Consider the following 20,543-nt stretch of genomic DNA (forward strand, 5'->3'; position numbering starts at 1 on the left):
TAAAGTACCAAAAGTACTCATTATGCAGAATTTCAAAATTTCAAATGTCTAAAAATCATTTGAAAATAAATAAATAAAAGCAGATCAACCTCATCGCGCGATGCGACGCATTGTGAACTTGTAGATCGGCTATTTTCAAATGGCCGAAATGCATATGGCTGGTTTAATGCAGTGGTTCCCGGGGGTCTTTGAGGGAGTTCCAGGAACCCCCAGGGGTCTTTGAGGGAGTTCCAGGGGGTCACCAGCTAAATGATAGTTTTGATTTGAATTAATATTGATTTTACAATATAAATTGGGGGTCCCAGAGATAGAAATGCCATTAAATGGGGGTCCGTAGACATAACGTCCCTGGAATATCTTTTCCGCAGGTGTCAATTTGGGGGTCCTTGACATAATGGTTTAATGTATGATTATTGTTTTGTAATAATCAAAGTCTACAAAAGTAACTACAAATTTCAAATAAATGTAGTGGAGTAAAAGTACAATACTTGCAACTGAGATGTTGTGGAGTTAAAGTAATAAAAATGGGAAATACTCAAGTAAAGTACAAATACCTAATTGTACTTAGTTACAGTACTTAAGTAAATGTAGGCTAGTCACTTTACAGTTTACACCAGTGCTTGTTACATCCCCAATGTACATACTTCCATAGCTAGCATTAAGAGTTCTCTCTTTAACTCCTAACCAAACATAGTGTGAACTACTAGAATGTCTGAATAAAAATCCCTTTCAGAGTTTTTTGCACATCATCTTACAATTCCATCCTTTGTGGTATACAGAAATAGCCTATGCTACAGGGTATGCAAAAGGCGAATCTACTCACAATAAAGCTTGCTTGAAGTCATCATTGTAACTGAGTGTATAATCTACAAGTCTGCCCCTATTTGCATCTTATGTAAATCTTGAGTTTGGTCATGAAAAGAAAACAAAAGGATGTCCATGTGTACATTATGCATCAAATCCAAACAAGACAAGTAACAAACAGAAAACAGAAGTAAAAAAAAAAACTTTATTGTATTTGCTCCACCAGAGGTGCTTGGGGATCCCTCATCTCCTTGTGGGGTGACCTGTTGAATATCAAAACCTAAAGAAATATCGCTGTATACAGGCACAGATACTACATTGCTTTTTACAGAATAAATTATATCAAAGTGACTCCATTATACAGCAGAGGTAAATGAAATAAAGTAAAACAGGACTAAAATGAAGTGTCAAGTTGCTGAGACTAGGCTAAACTGAAGAATCATCCGGTGCTAGTTTAAACTCCAAGAACACTTTATTAAGAACATCAACAGACTAAATTTCCAACATTCAGTTTCATTTTACAGAACTTTGTGAGAGGTATAAACATTTTTTTTCTAGTTAAACTATGATACAGTGGGAGTAAAAATCTAACAACCAAGTTGCTGCACAACAGCAAACACACTCCCAAACAATGTTTTCACAAACATTTCTTATTTGTGTCTGTCTTTTGTTCCTGCATAACATTTTTTTTCCTGAATCTGATTTTATCATTGACCATTGTGCACAATATCCTCCCTGTTAGGTCCTTGCACTTTTTTTTAAAAGCTTTTAAAAGTTTAAAAGCTGCATTGTGCAATGTTTTTGATTTATTGAGTCAATGTTTTTCCCTCCAAGAACAAATTTGAACTGGTACACCTATATGTTATACATTTCAAGCCGGGAACTCCTGTGTTTGAATACAAATTTGATTTTTTTCCCCCCCAGAAATCTACGGTCAGTATTTTGCAGCCTCGGGTCTAAATGGGTTAAGACCAGCTCCCCCCTTCTGAGCTCCTGTCATTTATTGTCTTCCCTCACTCTAGGTCTGATCATCTCCACCTATACTTCCCACTACTGTGTTATGGCAGATTTTCCAGCATAAGATTATTTCTAACCAGGGCCACCAACAGACGGGGGACAATATTGTATGTCCCAGGCCCTGGATCAAGGTCAAAGGGCCCTCAAACCTCTATAATCTGCTGTAATAATTTGTCAAAAATACATATTTGTGAAATCTGTATAGAGTATTTGTGAAACAACACATAAAAGCTTGTTATTTTTTTATCTTCCTAATTTTCCATGACAGTGGTTGAAAACAACTTTACTTTGCAAAAATATTGTTTGGTCTGTCGTGTGACGCTACTTTGGCAATCATTTTGCCCTGGGCATGAGCAAGACACACGATGGACCTGCTACTAAAATAGCACTTTTGATGAATGGGCCGTTACAGCAAACCAATATCTGTGCAAAAGGTACAGGCTAACCATATTACATTGCTGCATACATTTCAATCAGGAGTGATAGGGATTATGGATTTGGGGGGAAAATAATAATAATAAAAAAAAAACTTTTTTTTATGACTCCAGCTGAAATGGTTTAATATGTGGATGATGTGACTTTTGCAATGGTGACATTCAAGAAGGTCTCCAACTGACTAAGGCGGGGTTTATTCGAACAAGCACCTACATTTGCATCCATTGGAATAACGGTTTTCCTCAAATAAACACAAAATAAACATCACAAGCGGTTCAGATTCTTCCACACTTCACATCTTAAACTGAGTCCAGTAAGGTCAAAAGCCTCTGGCCCCTCCCGTTACTACAGTTTAATCTAATTATTTACATAAGAGGTATGGAAACGCTACCATATGTAACAGGATAGTTTTTAATGTTTCAGTCCTGTATTTTTCCTGTGTAGTGTGGGTGTGATTTAGTGGGATTAGAGAACTCAGATTAATGAATGTAACGGCATCCAATTTCCTGCCTTCACTAGATTCCTCACAGCAATCTGGGTTTTGGTGTGCATGTAAACATAGGTCAGATGGCAGCAGCAACATGCCAGACAGAGCTCAAGCAAGGGTGAATATACTATATAAGACAAGGTATGACTTTGAGATTGGATAGAGGTGTGAGTGACAGAAGGTGTTGGTCTAAACTGAGTGGTTCAATAAGCCTTCACGAATGAATTTTCACGAAGCTCCATTCAAACTACTACCCTCGTCACCTGAAAGAACAAACTGAAACAGCCATACATAGTCTGTTTGGTGCCTGCGCAGTATTGCTTCGATAGGCCAGGGATGGGCAGCCTGGAGGAACTTCTGCAGTTGAAGGGGAGAGCTGGATTATTTGGACACAATGGCTTATTATTGTAGTTCCCCTCATTTATCAGTAGGGGCCACTTTTTCCACAATGCAACTTTAAGGAAATTCCCTGTTTGGAAAACATTAGATCCAATTATTATATCCATCTTTAAGTTGGCTGCAAATGTAAATGTATTCTGACTAAATTGGGTTGATTAATGGGACTTTCCCTCCTTGGCTGCATACAGTGCCCGTAAAGTTTGTACCACTCCGTTTGTAAGCTTGTGTCCACTTGTCAAGGCTATTTTCTTGTAGATTATGTCCGACTCCTTGATGGTATCCACCCAAGGCACCTTTTTGCGACCATCGCGCTTCTTTGCCTCAGCCCAGGGGCTAGAGTAAGACCCAGCCATCCAGTGTATACTATAGCCAGTGCTGGTCTTCCTGATGACCCTAGCGATCTGTGGCCGCTCTTTGACCTTTGAGCAGCAGATGGCGATAACATCCCTAGCCTCCACTTTCGCATTCATGTGACCAGTTGCTTCTGGGGATTTTCCACCTTTTTTTGGATGACGCTGTAGAGATGATTGGCAGAGTTTTAGTACTGATGATCATTACAAGCATCCCTGCAAACTATTGTGCTCCACTGGTTCTCAGCATCAGGTCCAGCGACCACCAGGGCAGTGTTGATTTCGTCAACTAATACTATGACAAAACATGTTCGTCGACTACCTTTTTTCACTGACGGAAACTAAATGAAAACTAAGCTATAATGACTAAAACTAAATATATTGACAATTTCGTCAGCAAATAAAAACTAGACTAAAATGTTAGGAAGGGACTAGTGGACAAGAGATCCAGTATCCAGTCATTTTACATTTTGTTGCATGCTGAAAATAGTATATCTTCAAGCTCACAACGCATCATGCTGTGAGCTTGTAGATCGGCTATTTTCAGCAAGTGTAAAATCAGTCATTATGATGGCATCAAGGCAAAATACATTTTAGTCGACTAAATCAACTGTAGCTTTAGTCAAATAAAATGTGACTAAAACTAAATGAAAACTATTCAAGGGACTATGACTGAGACTAAAATCAAAATTGCTGTCAAAATCAACACAGGTCTGTAACTCTTGAGTATACAGTACATTACAAATGGAACGAACCATTTGGTTTTATGTTGTATACTCTCAGAGTTGAATTAACCATGTAGATTGGGTTCCCAGAGATACCCTGTTGTACACTATCAGTGGTACAAAGCCATAAGGGTCCATTTGGACCCCTGGTGATACCCGGACCTGATGTGTTGTAAAACCAGTGCTGTAGTCTACTTCATACATGGGCAACTGGCGGCCCGGGGGCCACATGCAGCCCAGCCTGCAGATTCATATCAGAATACTGATATAGTATTATTTTGTGTTGTTACAATTCCAAACATGCAAACGACCTGCGTCTATATTAGTAGCTTAGTATTAAAATGTTATTGTATTTTTTATGTCCAATATATTTGGTATTTAGTTAATGCATTTGAAGTTAAAATAAAAAATTACTTTTCAGGATTCCAATTAAAAAATAGAAAAAAATAATTCAGGACAATACAAAAAATAGCTGATCTCAAAACGCTCAAAAAGTGTCGCAGTGCGACACATTTTGAGCTTGTAGAAGATCAGCTATTTTTGCCACGACATTAGGCTAATATGCAATGTGGCCCTCTGGAGTAAGTGTGTAAATATATAACACCCCTGGTCTACTTACTGCAGGGGCTCTGTCATCATCGCTCTCATCATCCTCATCCTCCTCCTCCTCCTCCTCAGATGTCTCAACAGGAGCTTTGTGTCGGTGGTGGTTGTGGTTCCGAGGTGTAGGCCCGCCCAGCAGCGAAGTAATGGCTTTGTTTCTAGCGTTGGCGCTTGCCTCAGCCTCCTCATCTTCTTCATCAGGGTCCAGATGCTCCATCAGTAACTTAAACTTAAAAAGACACGTTTTTTTTTAAATCTGATAAGAAAAATGGACATTTTCTATTTTTTGTGTCTTAGTTATATAAACCTCTCTGACCAAAGGTGAATATTTCACTCAAATTCAGATTAACTACTGATCAATAGTAGATCAAATCAACTTTTGACAATGTATAATCAATATATGTACTTCTATTCACATCTGTTTCAACACCACTTCTTCACTAGAAGCTGCTACGACAATGGAAAGGGACCCGAGTCTCAATCATGCCCCCCCCCCCTCCCCACACACACACTTTCATCTGGGGGTCCCTGGACAAAACATTGTGAGATGGGGGCTCCAGAAATTACTGGGCCAGCTAAAGATGTGTGGCTGGCTGGATGCTACCCAACCCCAGAGGCATGTCATTTACACACAAACAAACGTAAAAGCATCAGGTTTATGTTGTGAAATTGAATGCTTACATCCAGGTACTGTTTCACAATATTCCTCTTGATTTCATAGCCGAGTTCCGAGTCGGCTAGGTTACTGTTCAGGAAGTCGAGCGTCTGCCGAGGGTTGAAGTGCACATTAGATTTCCTATTCACAGCCTTGTCGTACACTTTGGCAACCTCTGTTGGTGAGTACTTCAGGATTTTGCTACAGTGGAAGGAGAGATTAAGGTTGCATCAGTTTGTGAACAATTGCTCAAATTCACACAGCAATAGCTGCTGTGTGAATTTCCCCTTCTGGTCATACTCTAGGCCGGGCGGGTATACATGGGCTACTGGCAGCCCGGTGGTTCCCCATATACACATAATGTGGTCCGTCGGTCAGTATCTGAATACTGATATATTATTGATTTCAGCTGTTCCAATTCCAAGCATGGAAGTTTACATGCCCCATTTAAATGAATACAGTCCATTGTATTGTATTTTAAATTGACCATGTTAGCGAGCCCCGCTTTGAAAACCACTGCTCTGGCTTACCTGTCTGAGAACCCATAGAGGCCCTTCAGATGCTGTTTCAGCACCAGAAGCAGCAGGATGCCCTGGGAGGCATTGGCAAATTCCAAAAGAGGCCCTGGGTTATCTGGCAGACGATCCATCACTGTGTCCATGTCCTCTATGTCAGAGTCCGAGTCTGAGTCTGAGTCTGAATCTTGAGGCTTTGAGGACTTCTTCAGCTGCCGGACGTCCTCGTTATCCTCGTCGCTGCTGTTGGATCGGCTACTGTTCCGCTCGTCCTCGTCCTCAGAGCAGTACTTCCTCTGCCGAGTCTGCTTCTTCTGCTCCTTCTTTTTCGCTTTCTGTGTGAGGCCTTTGCCCAAAGACTGTACAGAGAGCAAAGTCAGTCAAACAAACTGTTGCTAAAAGCGTTATGCTATTCCCAAGTTTAAACGAAGCTGTACATCTAACTATTAATTCCAGAGATGTCTGTCTGTCATACCTCTTCCGTAGCACTGCGCAAGACTGCTGCTCACTTATGGATCCATGTCCAAATGCGACGACACTCGACACGCCTCCACAACCCTCGCGCAACATTGCCCTGTTCTCTGGCCTCATTGTACGCTGCGTATAAGCACCAAACATGTGCTTGCACTATTTTAATTTACTTTATTTTCACTCAAATCACCTCCTAGCATTGCACCGCCATTTCCTTGCTCTGCTTGGCTACCTCAGATCATGTGGCACGCAGTAAAATGTATGTTGGGATACAAATTCTTCTACACCACACTTACTAACCCCACAGAAGTATTAGCAGCTCAACGACAAACAACGGGTCATGCGAACGTGCATGCGTGTCGGCCCGACGGGACACATGTTAGCCATTGTTGCCAACGCGTTATGATTACTAATGCACAATCTCTACAGAATGAGGCGAGCCTCTCTCTCTCTCTCTACGATCTGATGTTGACAGAGACAGAGAGGCAGAGACAATGCTTTGCTTGCTTCGTGGACCACTTGGGACCACCTGCCTCAAAATGCATGTATCAATAATAGGCTATGATTGGGTAGGAGCTAGTATCTATAAACTAAGACTACTAGAGGAAAATACATTTATAAATAAATAAATAAAGAAGAACAAAAAATTGCATAAATGTATATTTAATGTGAGAGCTGGAGTGATGTTTGAATGTCTGTCACATGATACTGTGGCGATCCGTTTTGGAGCCACATTCAACCTGTCAAATCCAACGTCACATGCACGCCCACACACACACCTCTCCGTTCTCAACCACTAACAACCACTCGCACACGCACGACCGACGACGCACGGAGCGTCATGTACGTGTATGAATGGAGGCGCGGAAGAAAGGAAGAGGAGAGAAGGAGGAAGTGTGACCAGCTGGAGAAGTGTTGCGCGAGATGTGTTGTCAAAGTTAGCTCCAGTTAGCTCGTTAGCGGCGTCGTCAACGGGAGAGGCTCTGCAGTAATCACCCAGAGGTCCATCCGTATAAACGGCAGCACAAACAGGAGACGAGAGCAACGTACAACGCATCATAGCACACCAGGACTGCTGTCATACTAGGGTTGGTGAACTGTTTACTACTGACGGTGAATGGCCAGAGCGCCGTAAAACCCGGACCGGAGTAATTTGACAGGTCGGTTGGAAAGCTAATTAATAAAGAAGGAGTTTATTTTCCGCTTGGATTATTTTGGAGCCTCATTTATTTTTGGAGTTTAACTACTATTATTTGGAGTACCTTTTTAAAGGGAAGTTTTCAGTTAAACTACTTTGTTTTGGGGAAGAGTAAAACCCGGATTTTTGTTCCAGAGTTTTCTTTTGGGTTGATATTGACGGAACTGAACTATTTATATTGAATTCCCCTGACATTCTTTCAATATAAGAACAAACAAACTTTGAATCTCGGTGTGGTGTCTATTTCTTGTTGTGAATTGTTGTGATATTCCTACTATTATTATTATAATACTATTTTGTGCATTTAAGAGTTTACTGACAAATGATTTATGATTCATGGTTTCCCGCTATATGTGAATGTTTCTCACCTCCTTGAAAGACTGCAGCAGGTTGCTACCGGAGACAGACAGGGTGATGTCCATGTGGTGCATGATGAACAGTGGCTCATCCTGGCTCTGGTAAGGGAAGTGGGCCAGGTTGTCTGCTATGAAGAGCAGCATATTCACATCTGTCTTCTGCAGGTAAGAAAGAGTGTATATAGCATTTATTATTGAACGACTGATATCCATCAGGTCTATGCTTTGTTACGCAAGAACGTTCCAACGCCCACCCCAAGAATGATAACTAGAAAGATAGCTATAATGATGTAAGCATCCACACCAATAAACAACGTCGTCTGTCAACATGTTGAACATGACAGCCTGTGAATTGGAATGGGTTTTGATTAACCGAGTGTTTCTACCCATTCATCAAATCGCTCTGAACGTGATACCAAAGAAACCATTCCCCACTGTCGTCATTATGGTGGTGTGCACCACCCACTTGAGCTGGAACAATATTTAAAACGACATTATGTAGACAGCCATTAAAAGTTTAAGAGACTACCCGTGCTGAACTTCTAGACTTCTAGACTTAATCTAGCTATCCTGCACTATGGTTCCCCCTAGTAGTTTCACTGAAACCACTATGTTTACCTACAACCCTATGTTGTATTTTCTGATTGTATTGTACACATATATAGCTGTGTCCTATCGCATGGTACTTGTTTCAACATTTTATTATGCTTCACTGTGTTTCCTTGCTATTGTGCTTTTTGCAGTTCATTGTTGTAAAGTGCAAAGAGAACCCTTGGGGTGATATTGCACTATTATATATTTAAAAAAAAAGAAACTGAACTTACAGAGCTGTCATCAAACAGGTTGAGCAGTGAGAGGAGAAGAGCCCGTCTGTATTGTCTGTTCCCTCGGACCATAGAGAAGAGATGGGCGCAGAGAGCTGAGCTGGTTTCATCCTGACAGTAACCTCGCACCAAATTAGTACCTTTAGACGAGGCAATGGCCTGCTGCACCTGGTAAGACATCTTCATCCCTGCTACAGCCTTCATCTATGTAAAGACAGAGAGCAAACACATTGTACACAATTATTAACCACTTAAACCCTATCCTACATATAATGAAGATGAATTAAGAATCACGCCCGTGTGAAGTGAGGGGCAGTCTTATCATCATCGTACATAATCATACATCAACTCATTCCGGCCAATCAGAATTTGCATCCTCGGGATTCCTCGCCTTCGTGTTTGTGTTACACAATGTTTGTGTTTACCCGAACACTCAAAATGTTCCATTCATTGTCAATGGGATTGAATGTTTGTGTAGGACAAAGTTTGTGTTAGCACATAGCCCCTCCTATGTCCAGCTTTTGGTGTACAGTATATGTGACTATCGCCCGTCAAAAACCTCGGTCATCAAAACCTGTCTGTTCTGCCCGGTACTCCTCAGTGGCTGGAGCAATTGATCTGATTTTGCATACGGACATTGACAAAACAACGCCCGTTTTTCACTTTCCCAAAAATGTAAGCTGTTTATTTAAGCAATAAGTCACGAGAGGTCTCAGGTTACCGGGTATTTTACACTGGCTGGGGGCGTAGGCAGACCCGAGGCGCAGCCGAGGGTCTTCTACCCCCCAGCCAGCCAAAAGCGGTTACAAACATATAGCAATATTAACCTAATAAAACGATTGAATTCACAAAAGTAGCTACGCTTTTCGCCACCAGAGCGAGCCACATCACTTCCTTGTTTTGCTCGGCAAGTAGCCCCAGTGATTGAAGGAGTGGGTTATCGGTGGAATTTACACCGGTCACGTGACGGTAACCAGCCAATCAGAATCAAGTATTGGGACTACCCGTTTTAGAAGTAAGTTTTTATGTCATTCGAAATTCGGCTTATGGGACCTATTGTCACCATGGTTACAGCCCTGCAAGCTATGGGATGACTGCTGCTGGTCATTGCCACACGAAGTGCTAGCCTTCCAACTTATAAAGGACTTTTATTTACAGCATGTAGTGTGTCCAGTCCACAAACACTGATGTAGGAGTAGGAGGGCGGTTTCCATATTATCTTCAGAACACTTGTGGCATGCAGATTTACATGTGCAATGTTCTAATCCAAGTTGTGGGAGCGACACAGATCTGAGCTTGTAGATCTGATATGTTTGCTGAATGTTCACCTATTATGAGAGAATATAATAAGACAGCGAGCACACAAGTCACTCACGTGGATGAAGCCTGTGTATTTCTTGTCGATCTCCACCAGCTGCTGATCAGCCTTGTTTCTCATGGTGGCTTCAGGGTCCGTCCCCATAGCAATTAAGTAGGGCACACACTGAGAGACAAACGGTCCATATATCAATATCTCATCATTGTTTGTCAACTTGACAATTGACAGTGATTTGGATTTATATTCAAATTAAATTAAAGAAGAAATGTGTTCTTGCTAAGCAACAAATTGATGATTGAAAATGGTATCTTCATTAGAATATGCTGGGGTGGGGGTGCATACTTAGTTTAGACTAGTCATTGGTTAGACATGGGTTAAGGTTAGGTTTAGGTGTGCTGCCCCGTGGGAGGTTAGGGTTAGGGTTAGCCATGATTCATGACTCTCCTATTCATACGAGAGTCATGACGCAACTTCACCCTGGTTTTTGCGAACGCTACATTTACAAAGAATTAAAATATATAAACATTCGCATTTCAAATATAAAGTACTCACAAAGTGTCCCACGGGTGTTAGTAGCAGCGCCAGCGATTAGAATTTCTGCATCCCGCGTTGTTTAATAAAAAGCATTTTTATCCGAGGTGTTATTTTGCCATTGGCTTTCAACTACGCGCCCCTATCGGTCGGGAGGAGGGTGGCACTCGGTGTGTTCGATATAGGTAGGCTGACCGTCCTGCCAATACAGACTAATAGGCGAGTGCGCTCCCGGTGTGCAACTGTGGATTTCCCAAACGAACCCCGTTTGAAAAAAGTAGCCGGGGAGCTCGGACAAAAATGCATTTTATTAAACAACGCGGGACGCAGCAATTCTAATCGCTGGCGCTGCTACTAACTAACACCCGTGGGACACTTTGTGAGTACTTTATATTTTAAATCTGAATGTTTATATATACGGAAATCTTGTAAATGCAGCGAGCGCAAAAAACAGGGCAAAGTTACTGCATGACTGTCATGATAATCATCATGGCAGTCATGTTCCAGGGCTAGGTTAGGGTGAGGGTTTGAGATAGATTGAGCTTCAAAATGTTGGATTAAATTGTTACAATGGTTAACGATAAGGTAACAGAATTATTTTTGCACAGACCCCTCCGATAAACATAACAGAAACATAATTTCTACCCAGGAATGTTCCACACTCCCACCCACTCCTACAGAGATTCTGACTGCTTCCATCCACAAAAAGGTTAAATGATTGGTAACGTCATCGTCAGACAAATCATAGCTCACGAGATGAGACCGAGATGTAGAAAGAGAACGTACCTGCACAGGATGGACGAGACCCTGGTTGAGTGTCAGTACAATGACACTGAGGGCATAGTGCCTAACACTGGAATCTGTATGGAAGAACACCTCCAGCACCTGCTTCAGGTAGAGCTGCATGATGGAGCTGCTCATCCCAGAAGAAATGTCCCCCATCTCTTTGAGATCCTCCTGCTTCCCCTGCTGCTTCCCTGGAAAAAACAAAGACAAGAATCCATTGGATGTTCTTTTAATCCGTTCATCTCGTCGGGCACCAAATGTTCTCACGTGGCCAGCCGATTGGAGATCTCTGCCTTCAGGGTGGTCCTTCAAAATTGGGACTGTGATGCGAGTGGATTTCGAAGCACAGAGCAGTATAGGGTTAGGTTCGTCTGTGGCTGTTTTCTCCACTGTTCTAGCAAATACATAGACTTTAGCTGTCACCAGACATATCAGCAGGCAGAGATCTTTGATCGCTTGGCGACGTGAGTCTAGTAATCCGATCACACTCAGGAGAGGGATTTGTTGGAATTCAAGCAGCAAGCCTTATGTTAACCCATTTAGACTCGAGGGCGCATCTGTGTCACCTTATAGCTTTTAACCACTTTAAGCATTATTTTAAACTTTATCTGTTGAAAAATAGCAGATCTACAAACTCATAGCAAGGCACCGAGTGCCGCACTACGAGCTTGCAGATCTGCCATTTCTTTTAATCGTGAAAATGTATGCAAAACTTTGGATATATACTCTTTCACAGCAAACGTTTTTAACTCCGGCCATATACATATCATTCTGGGGGTCCTTGACATGAAAACATTTGATAACCACTGATAAACTGTCAGGATAGATAAGACATTGGTAGAATCTGGTTTCTAGGTCTCAATGGGGTAAACTCACACTCGCGGTCAGCTTCCTGCATTCTAGAGTCCTCCTCCTGGAGGTAGGACTGCAGGTTCTTCAGTACTTGGTTCTTCAGGGCAACAGATCTCTTTACGTCCGACAGGATGTCATTGTACATCACCTTCACTTCCTGCTCAAACATCAGTGCTGGGTGCATGATGAACTGGAAACCTTGAGAGGGACGAGAGAGAGAGAACATTTAATGGGGTGAAGAACAGATCTATATACCATGGAGCAGCTATATATATTTTTTATCCGAGAATGCAGAATAATAACATGGAAAGATCGCATAACCCTCAAACATAATAGGGTGGTCATAAAGTGTAAACATTGTGAATACATCTTTTAATATAGATGAGATACGGTTATATGTACCTAGACCCATGATGGCGTTAATCTGAACCTGCTCATCTTCGTGCGTGGTAAAGTACAGCAGAACATCCAACACTTTGTCCTTGATGACAACCTAAGTAAGAAGCAAAGTAAGAGTAGCAGTGGATGAGTAAAACTCCCTCTTAGTCGTGCAAACGAGGTTCAAATACTCAAGTCGTCTCTCACCTTGTGGGTACCCTTGAACTCCTCAAGGTCAAAGTCGAAGTGTCTGCAGAGAGCCCCGACGGTGAATAACGAGCGCAGGAGGGAAGGTTTGTTGGCAGCCAGAGAAGGGTGGTTGGAGTCCTCCTGGTGCTGTGTCTTAAACTTGGTGAGAGTGCCTAAAGACATAACACACAGCCACTGAGCCAGTTAACCTATTAATAAGACCTGAGGCCAATTCTACAAAATGCCTTCTAAAATCAGTGGTTCTCACACAAAACGAAATAGCAGATGTACATACTGGCTTGCGGCGTGGCACGAAGTGACTCGCTGTGAGGTTGTATATCTGATATTTTTGAATAGCCAATGCTAAAACCTAAATTGACACATGCTTTCCTGGTTGAAAAGAAAGTTGTAAATAGCAAACCAATAATATTCATGTTCTGTGTCTCAAGTCAAAAGTTTGCCAAATAGACAGTGGTTAAATAGACAATGATTGTGACAGATTAGGTGCAAACTGTCGGCTATAATTGAATAGTGTTCCAAAGTAAAACAGATGAAAAGCTAAAAAACAAAAGCCCTATGGGGACATGGTAACCCACATTAGTGTGTCAATTGGTACTTGGACAGATTAAGTTAAAAACAGTCAATTTCAGTTTAGCTAAAAATGTCTCACTGTGCAATGAAATCCTGATGACTGGCATCAATAAACATTTCCACAGACTAATTTTCACGTTCTCCTTTCAAGTGTAATTATGAGTGTTTTCCGATAGTGTACATTACATTGTTGGGATAAATAAGAATCCAAGTTATCAAATTAATTGTTCTTCTATCAACCATTCCTGCCATTAATGAAAATGTTCTACCACCAAAGTGACTGAATGACACAAATATATAAACATATAGTAAACATTTACCATAGAACCGATTGAAAGAAGCCCAAACAAACGTGTAGTTGTGCGTGACCTTGTTCACAACAGCTCCAAGGCAGCTTACACAGTGTTGCACAACCTGATGATGTAAATGATTACAACAAATGAATAATGAAATTATAACATTCATAGTTAAGAAAATACAAAGCAGGATAAGAAGCTAAAGTAAACCACAGAAAAGACTACAATGACCAGATTGTTGCTTACATAAAAGCAATCTAGAGCAGATTTGCAAGCTCACAATGCATAGCATTGCGAGTTTACTTCGACTATTTTTGGCTAAGAGATTTGGTGTAAACGGAACAGCGGTACAGAACCAAATCAGTTTACAAAGTGGAAGTTGGTTACGTGAAATTAGATAAAAGCATTCTTGTAATCCAAGAATAGAGTTTTGTTTCATTAATTGCATGTGTGCCAACTGTCACTCATAGTAGTAAGCTGCACAGGAGACTGACCGTCATGCCATGTTTGATGATAAGCTTCATTAGGTCCTCTTCTACAGTGGTGAGAAAGGTCTCACTGGGCTGTTCCATCAGAGGAACCACCAGTTCCAGGATCTTGGCAACATTACATATCACCATGAAGTCATTCTGCGTCTGAGGACAGGACACAAACACTTCATTACACGGTACAGTGGTTGGAAATAACGCACTGTATGGCTGGAAGACAGCCAACGCGGTTATCTGTAAAGGTTGCTGCTTAAATCCCTAGCTCCCCAGTTGGCAAATACGGTAGCTGTTGCTAAAGTTATGATGGTATGTTTTGTGTTTACCCTTGGGTTTTCAATGGTCTGCCACTAGACGGCACTATCACTACATATGAGATAATCTTCTTTGTTTTAAGTTTTCATAAAGTGGGCTAGAGGTATTCACTGGTCCAAAATGATACCGAACCCTAACAGACCCGACAACTTTGTTTCGAGATTCGATTGGTGCAGACAGTGTTTATAAAATGACATTCGCCCCATCAAATTCCAACTGTTTCTGAGAAGCTACAAAAACAGGGCGAAGCATATCCGACAGGAGAGAAACCAGAGAAACCTGGGATACGAGACAGGACCCAAAAAACTCAAATTTATAATTGCTATTCATAGGCTATATCATGCGGGTATAATGTGATCCTAAGTCAGCCTAATCATCGCGCAAGTTCCACAGCACACCATGGGTTTCTTTCCTGTTCAGCACAAACAGGACCAAATCATACCCGATAAGATGCTATGATCTGCTATTTTTAGTAGCTTGGGTCCTGTAAATTCTCTTTTGGGTCACACAGGCTAAAGAGTTTGGGAACCACTGGCCTATAGTATATAGATATAGACCATAACAAAATATGGGAACGCAACCCACGTGTCTCGGTGTTATGTTGGGTATTCTGTTCGGGTGGACATCTAATGTGAGCCCCTTGACATTGTCTGTCAGGATAAAGCAATGTTACTGAAGTGAATAGTGGAAGGTCTTGAGAGAACTGCTCTTACATTGCACTTTGTGGTCAGATATGGCTGCATGGTCATGGCATGTCTGACTGTTAACTGGGCTCTGATCTTGCTGAACAGGTAAAGGGTAGTGATGCAGGCAACTAAACGACTTGAGTCGAACCCTTTGCTCTCACAGTCTGAAACACACAAACACCTCAAATTAATATTAACCACAGTAAATGTATAATCAGAATTGATTATGATCACTTGGCACAATTGTATCAATGGGCATGAATATATATGAATACCCTCCAACGTTGGCGTCTCCTCGTATTTGATCATGTGCTCCACCAGATTATCCACCAACTGAATGCAGGCTTTATTGGCTGGTTTGTGTGAAGTACCTTCCTCTGACTTCAGAAGCTGAAGAGGAAGACAATATTGTGATGACAAAAGGATCATTATGATATATTGTAATTATGAGATATTGCTCACAAAAAACCTAAACAGAAAAGAGGGGAAAAAAGAAGAAAACTCACATTTTCCAGAAGCTGCTCAAACCAATCATAGCCTGTATCTTTACAAGCAGACACCTGAGATAATAAAAAAAAAAAAAAGAAAAGAAAAAACATAACGCAATTAATATCACAACACTGTCACAGTCCAAAAATATTTCCAATTTGTGCACCAGTGTGACAGCTTAGATTTGTGGCTAAGCTGGAATTGCCACTCACCACATCTGTGATATTGAGGACCTTTCTGGTCATAGCGTCTGCATCGTGACTGGGAGTTGGAGTGAACCAGAGTTTCTGGAAAGTCTCATTTACCAGTTTCTGTAGGTGCCAATATATCAATTTGTCTTTAGTGCATATATTCAGCATCAGTAGACAATTATTGTGTGTGAAAACTGTCAACAACCGGTCAGCTGTTTAAACTTTACAACACTAAGAATATGACGGTTCTAAGTACCGCTAAAACAACTTGAGCAGTAATAATGGACTTTAAAAACATGTTTAAGCTTGCTAGAATAATTAGCTTAAACAGCCGTTTCTCTTGTTTATGTCATTTCCCGTGCTAAGGGTTATAAACAGGAAGTTTATAAAGGCAGTAACGTTCAGGCCAGCTCTGTTATCGTCTACATCCTGAAACAGTCTTTTAACCACTTTCACCCTTACAACCCTAATTTGATTAGTTATTATAGGTGAAAATTGTCAAACACTTAGTTATTCATTATTATGTATTTGTGTACCACACGAATACACACACACACACACACACACACACACCTTGATTCCCTCTTCGTCATTGACCCTTCGTATCATCCGGACACACATGTCTGTGACTTTGTGAAAGTCAGGATGCTCCAAGCAGATGTCCCGCAAGATCTTAATGACCCTCTTCCTCACACTAATACCCGTGTCCTGTTGAGAGTCAAAATCAGATGGGTATATTCAGTCCACAATAAATATTTATGAATGCTGTTTGGAAACAATATTGAATTCTTGCATACAGAGGCTGAATATTTCGTATCCATTTTTTCCCATCATCCAATAACAATTGTTACACTTAGTAAGTGCATTATCTAATTACCGGTAGTTTCAAAATGTTCACAGAATGAAACAAAATTTTGTCATTAAGCTTAGTCTTTAAGCAGTGAGGATTATAATTGTGTGGTCGTCTCACTTGTTAAACACAGATGGTTGGATGATAGGCAATGGGGTAGAGGCAGCCTCAAAACACTACATCATACAGACTGGGGATGGATGTGAAAAAACGTCGAAAATGTAACCTAATCCGGAATGATGTTGAATGGTGGATTAAAGTTCATAAAGCGTAAACATGATTGACACGTGAGGTAATATTTTTTTAACAAGCAACAGTTTTAGCCATAACAAAACTTTAAACACAACTTTGATCTCAAGTTTTCTTCAGAGGCTTGCAATTGTCCTTTTGACCACTCGGTGGCAGTGTGGAGAGAAACAAAACGTTACCTCAGCTGAACTTTCACACCCAGAATGAACTTTCAGCTAGAGTTGGCCAATGTCTTTGACAAAGTACCATTTCACACTGTTCTGTGGTACTTATGGCTTATTGCTTTCAATGAGAGGGGTCACAGAAGTGTGCATATTAAGTTATAAAGCCTCTTCACACCTGATATTGATAGTTTCTGTTAAAGGGCAGTTCACACACTAGCTATGTTCCCTCAGCACTACGCTCATTCTGTAGCGTCACACCCTGTAGCGTCACACCCTGGGTGACCACACCGTGGTTCAGAAACAGCGCATGTTTCCACAAGGAACGCTTCTTACCCTTTTCTGCACAATGAATCCAAAAAGTGAAGGGCCAAAAAGCTTTTACACTAATTCAAAGTTAGGATCGGCCAAGAAAAGCCAAGTTTAAACGGTTACACGAGCATTTACAGCGGTTGTTTAGCATGTTTTTCAAGGAAAATCTTTAGCGCCTCCCCAAAAGTAGAATTAGATTTCCAACTGACTTCAGTTTACTCGACATGCACGTGCACACGCACGACCGCTGTAAACGCTCGTGTAACCGTTTAAACTTGGATTTTCTTGGCCGATCCTAAGTTTGAATTAGTGTAAAAGCTTTTTGGCCCTTCACTTTTTGGATTCATTGTGCAGAAAAGAGTAAGAAGCGTTCCTTGTGGAAACATGCACAGTTTCTGAACGGCGGTGGGAGGGGCCCAGGGTGTGACCTCATCTCGGAGCTACAGAATGAGCGTAGGGAGAGGGCACATATGTGGCTATTCACACACCAGGGTCTGACAGCCAGTGAGAAAGCGAACTGCTGATACAATTGTTCATGAAGTGGTCCTGATATGTAGTGTCGCCTGTCATAATGAGACTAGCCTGAACTAATCAAATTGAATTGTGCTCCTTTAAAGTCGTTATCTTAGACTTCTCATCATCCATGTTGAAATATAATAATCATACTAGCTATATTCCAGGAACAAACGCAAAGCAACATGCATTTCTCAATCAATAATAGCGTTTGGGGTCGGGACACTGCCGAGATAACTTACTCAACCAGAGACACCAGTGAAATAATATTAAGGGGCAAATGTCATTGCAGCTCGGTGCGTGGACACTTGCGGGAGGTCAGGATAGGTTGATTGAAATAACTGTATTTTAACCCATTTTGGGCATTATGTTATGCTTTAGCTAGCAGAAAATAGCAGATCTACAAGCTCATAGCACGCCACCGAGTGGCGCGCTACGAGCGGCACGCTACGAGCTTGCCGGTCTGCTATTTTTGAAAAATCGAAGAACCACTGACATAGAAACATAGCTTTTTCAGAAAACTGTCAGGATGTAGAAGATTTTTTTAGAATCTGATCTCAGGTCAAAATAGGTTAATTAATTTTCTTGCCTGCTCCCTCACTCATATCACTGTATGTCAGGATGAGGTGTTAGAACTACATACCAGTATCCTTTCAATGAGCATGCCATAGTACTGCTCAATGAGCTGGGGTCGACTCAGCACGAAGCGGCCCAGCAGCTCCACTGCTGCCTCCCTCACGCTGGTGGAGTTGTCCATCAGACGGCCGTGCACGCCACGCTGCATGTCCTGCTGCAGAGCACACCAGAGGATATGCACAAAGGTCAGACAGAGAGACAATTTAACATTGTTGAGGAGAAGCCGATATGGGTGCAGACCTACCCGAGCCAGAATACTAGGATCCGCAGCCACCACCTCAGACAGACATTTCATGGCTTTCGTTCTGACAGCAATAGCGTTCTCACCCAATACTCGGAGGATCTATGAGGGGGTGGAAGATAAGAGTATTACTATTCAAAGAAACCAGACACATTACTCTACTCTCCCTTTATGTCCCCCTCCTCACGGTAGCTCTTACCTGTGTTAAATAAATATCGGAGCTCTGTGCCAACGGCCTCATAGAGGCCAAATATCTGACAATTAGACAGGAGTCCTCATAGTCCACAGTGTCAGAGTTCATCCTGAAAGGAAGTGGTATTTCAGTTTGACTAATATAATTAGGGGGCCTGGGTCGCAGGCCAGATATATAAAATAACATGTTATGGGAAAATCTAAGTATTCAATTTACAGTGCCATGCGAATAATGACAAAATTATGCCTGGCCTGCTGTACCTCAGTGTTTGTAATTGCGACGGTGGAGTCTTGATGAGTTTGCGGAGGAACTTCTTCCGTGCCTCAGCCCTCTGTATGATTTCAGCAGTGGATTCAACGTCCTTGGAGTGGCGCTGGCCATCCGACGAGTCTTCATCCTTCTGGTTCTGAGACTTCATGATTTTCTCCTTCTCAGTTATGGTGTCCCTGAACCACTGGGCAATGTAAAACTTCCTGGCAAACTGGATGACACGAATGAATGTTAGCGAATGTAATATATGTATGGCAAGAGATCTCGTTCTTGTGAGTAAGCTGTTACAGGGATAAAAAGGTTATAACTTTTATGAGATCCCCCGACATACAGTTCATACTTACAACTAGAGACGGCTCTGTCTCTGTGTTCTCATCGAGGTAGTCCAACAGAACCTTCTGCAGTTGCTGTGTCTCATCATTGCCTGAGGTCTGAACCGGGATCAATAAAAGCGTCATGAAAGCAGTTCAGAGAACCACACACATGCTTAAAGCTAAGGTCTTAAAAGTGATTCTGACAGATCTATCTACCCCTTTGAGGATGCGATCAATGGCGTTTTGGTCCATCTTGCTGGCGACAGCATCTTTGCGCAGACGTGACGCGACAGTGCCGAGGTAGTCTAGTGATGCCACCCTGAGGGCCATCTCTGTCCCCTTGTTGCTGAACTGATGCACCTGTAGTTAGAATATCACAAAGAGCACTTCAGCCGAAGAACGTTTGGAATGGATGTGCAACAAGCACAACTCTTCTCACAAACAACTTTTAACAGTTCCTCCTTAGACTGAATGATAATAATTACAATAATTACTTACCAACAACCGTCCCAGTAGACCGAGCAGCAGTTCAGCTGCTGGCCACTCAGGTTTATTTACTGAAGTCAGCAAGTCTTGGACAAAGTTCACAAACAAAGGACGATAGTCGTCCTCTCCTTGTTTACTACCACACCTAACACAGGGAAAGAAGACCTTAGGTAAAAATGTTCCACTGTAAACAGATTTACAACAAAGTTTAACAAAACTACTTGTTGAAGAGTTGCCTGACAACGTTCTATGACAGTGTGTATCTATTGTTCCACAAACCTAACCTACACCATTTTGTTCAGGTGTGTAAAACTGTCTGTCATTCTTATTTACCAAAATTGTAGCATTATAAACACCTGAACACAATCTCAT

At 41.7% G+C, this 20,543-nt stretch overlaps 1 protein-coding gene across 4 annotated transcripts in view; it reads right to left on the reverse strand.

Moving 5' to 3' along the window:
* Nucleotides 1–997: 997 nt before the first annotated feature.
* Nucleotides 998–20,543, reverse strand: part of LOC310879301 (nipped-B-like protein B) — a 43,196-nt gene continuing 23,650 nt past the window's right edge. For all 4 annotated transcript variants that reach the window (XM_083793867.1, XM_083793868.1, XM_083793865.1 and 1 more), the window contains exons 23-47: nt 20,184–20,316; nt 19,902–20,045; nt 19,716–19,802; nt 19,362–19,582; nt 19,108–19,210; nt 18,912–19,010; nt 18,675–18,821; nt 16,520–16,654; nt 15,968–16,066; nt 15,773–15,826; nt 15,542–15,656; nt 15,294–15,430; nt 14,275–14,415; nt 13,805–13,898; nt 12,912–13,066; nt 12,729–12,819; nt 12,351–12,524; nt 11,475–11,665; nt 10,215–10,322; nt 8,840–9,043; nt 8,028–8,174; nt 6,006–6,349; nt 5,502–5,676; nt 4,837–5,049; nt 998–3,657 (exon numbers count right to left, since the gene is read on the reverse strand). In XM_083793867.1, coding sequence (XP_083649993.1) covers nt 3,298–3,657; nt 4,837–5,049; nt 5,502–5,676; nt 6,006–6,349; nt 8,028–8,174; nt 8,840–9,043; nt 10,215–10,322; nt 11,475–11,665; nt 12,351–12,524; nt 12,729–12,819; nt 12,912–13,066; nt 13,805–13,898; nt 14,275–14,415; nt 15,294–15,430; nt 15,542–15,656; nt 15,773–15,826; nt 15,968–16,066; nt 16,520–16,654; nt 18,675–18,821; nt 18,912–19,010; nt 19,108–19,210; nt 19,362–19,582; nt 19,716–19,802; nt 19,902–20,045; nt 20,184–20,316 — 3,871 coding nt within the window. In that variant the 3' untranslated portion in view covers nt 998–3,297. The remainder of the gene's footprint in view (nt 3,658–4,836; nt 5,050–5,501; nt 5,677–6,005; nt 6,350–8,027; nt 8,175–8,839; nt 9,044–10,214; nt 10,323–11,474; nt 11,666–12,350; nt 12,525–12,728; nt 12,820–12,911; nt 13,067–13,804; nt 13,899–14,274; nt 14,416–15,293; nt 15,431–15,541; nt 15,657–15,772; nt 15,827–15,967; nt 16,067–16,519; nt 16,655–18,674; nt 18,822–18,911; nt 19,011–19,107; nt 19,211–19,361; nt 19,583–19,715; nt 19,803–19,901; nt 20,046–20,183; nt 20,317–20,543) is intronic.

The sequence above is a fragment of the Protomyctophum parallelum genome (assembly GCF_964188405.1).
Source record: "Protomyctophum parallelum genome assembly, chromosome: 21".
NCBI lineage: Eukaryota > Metazoa > Chordata > Actinopteri > Myctophiformes > Myctophidae > Protomyctophum > Protomyctophum parallelum.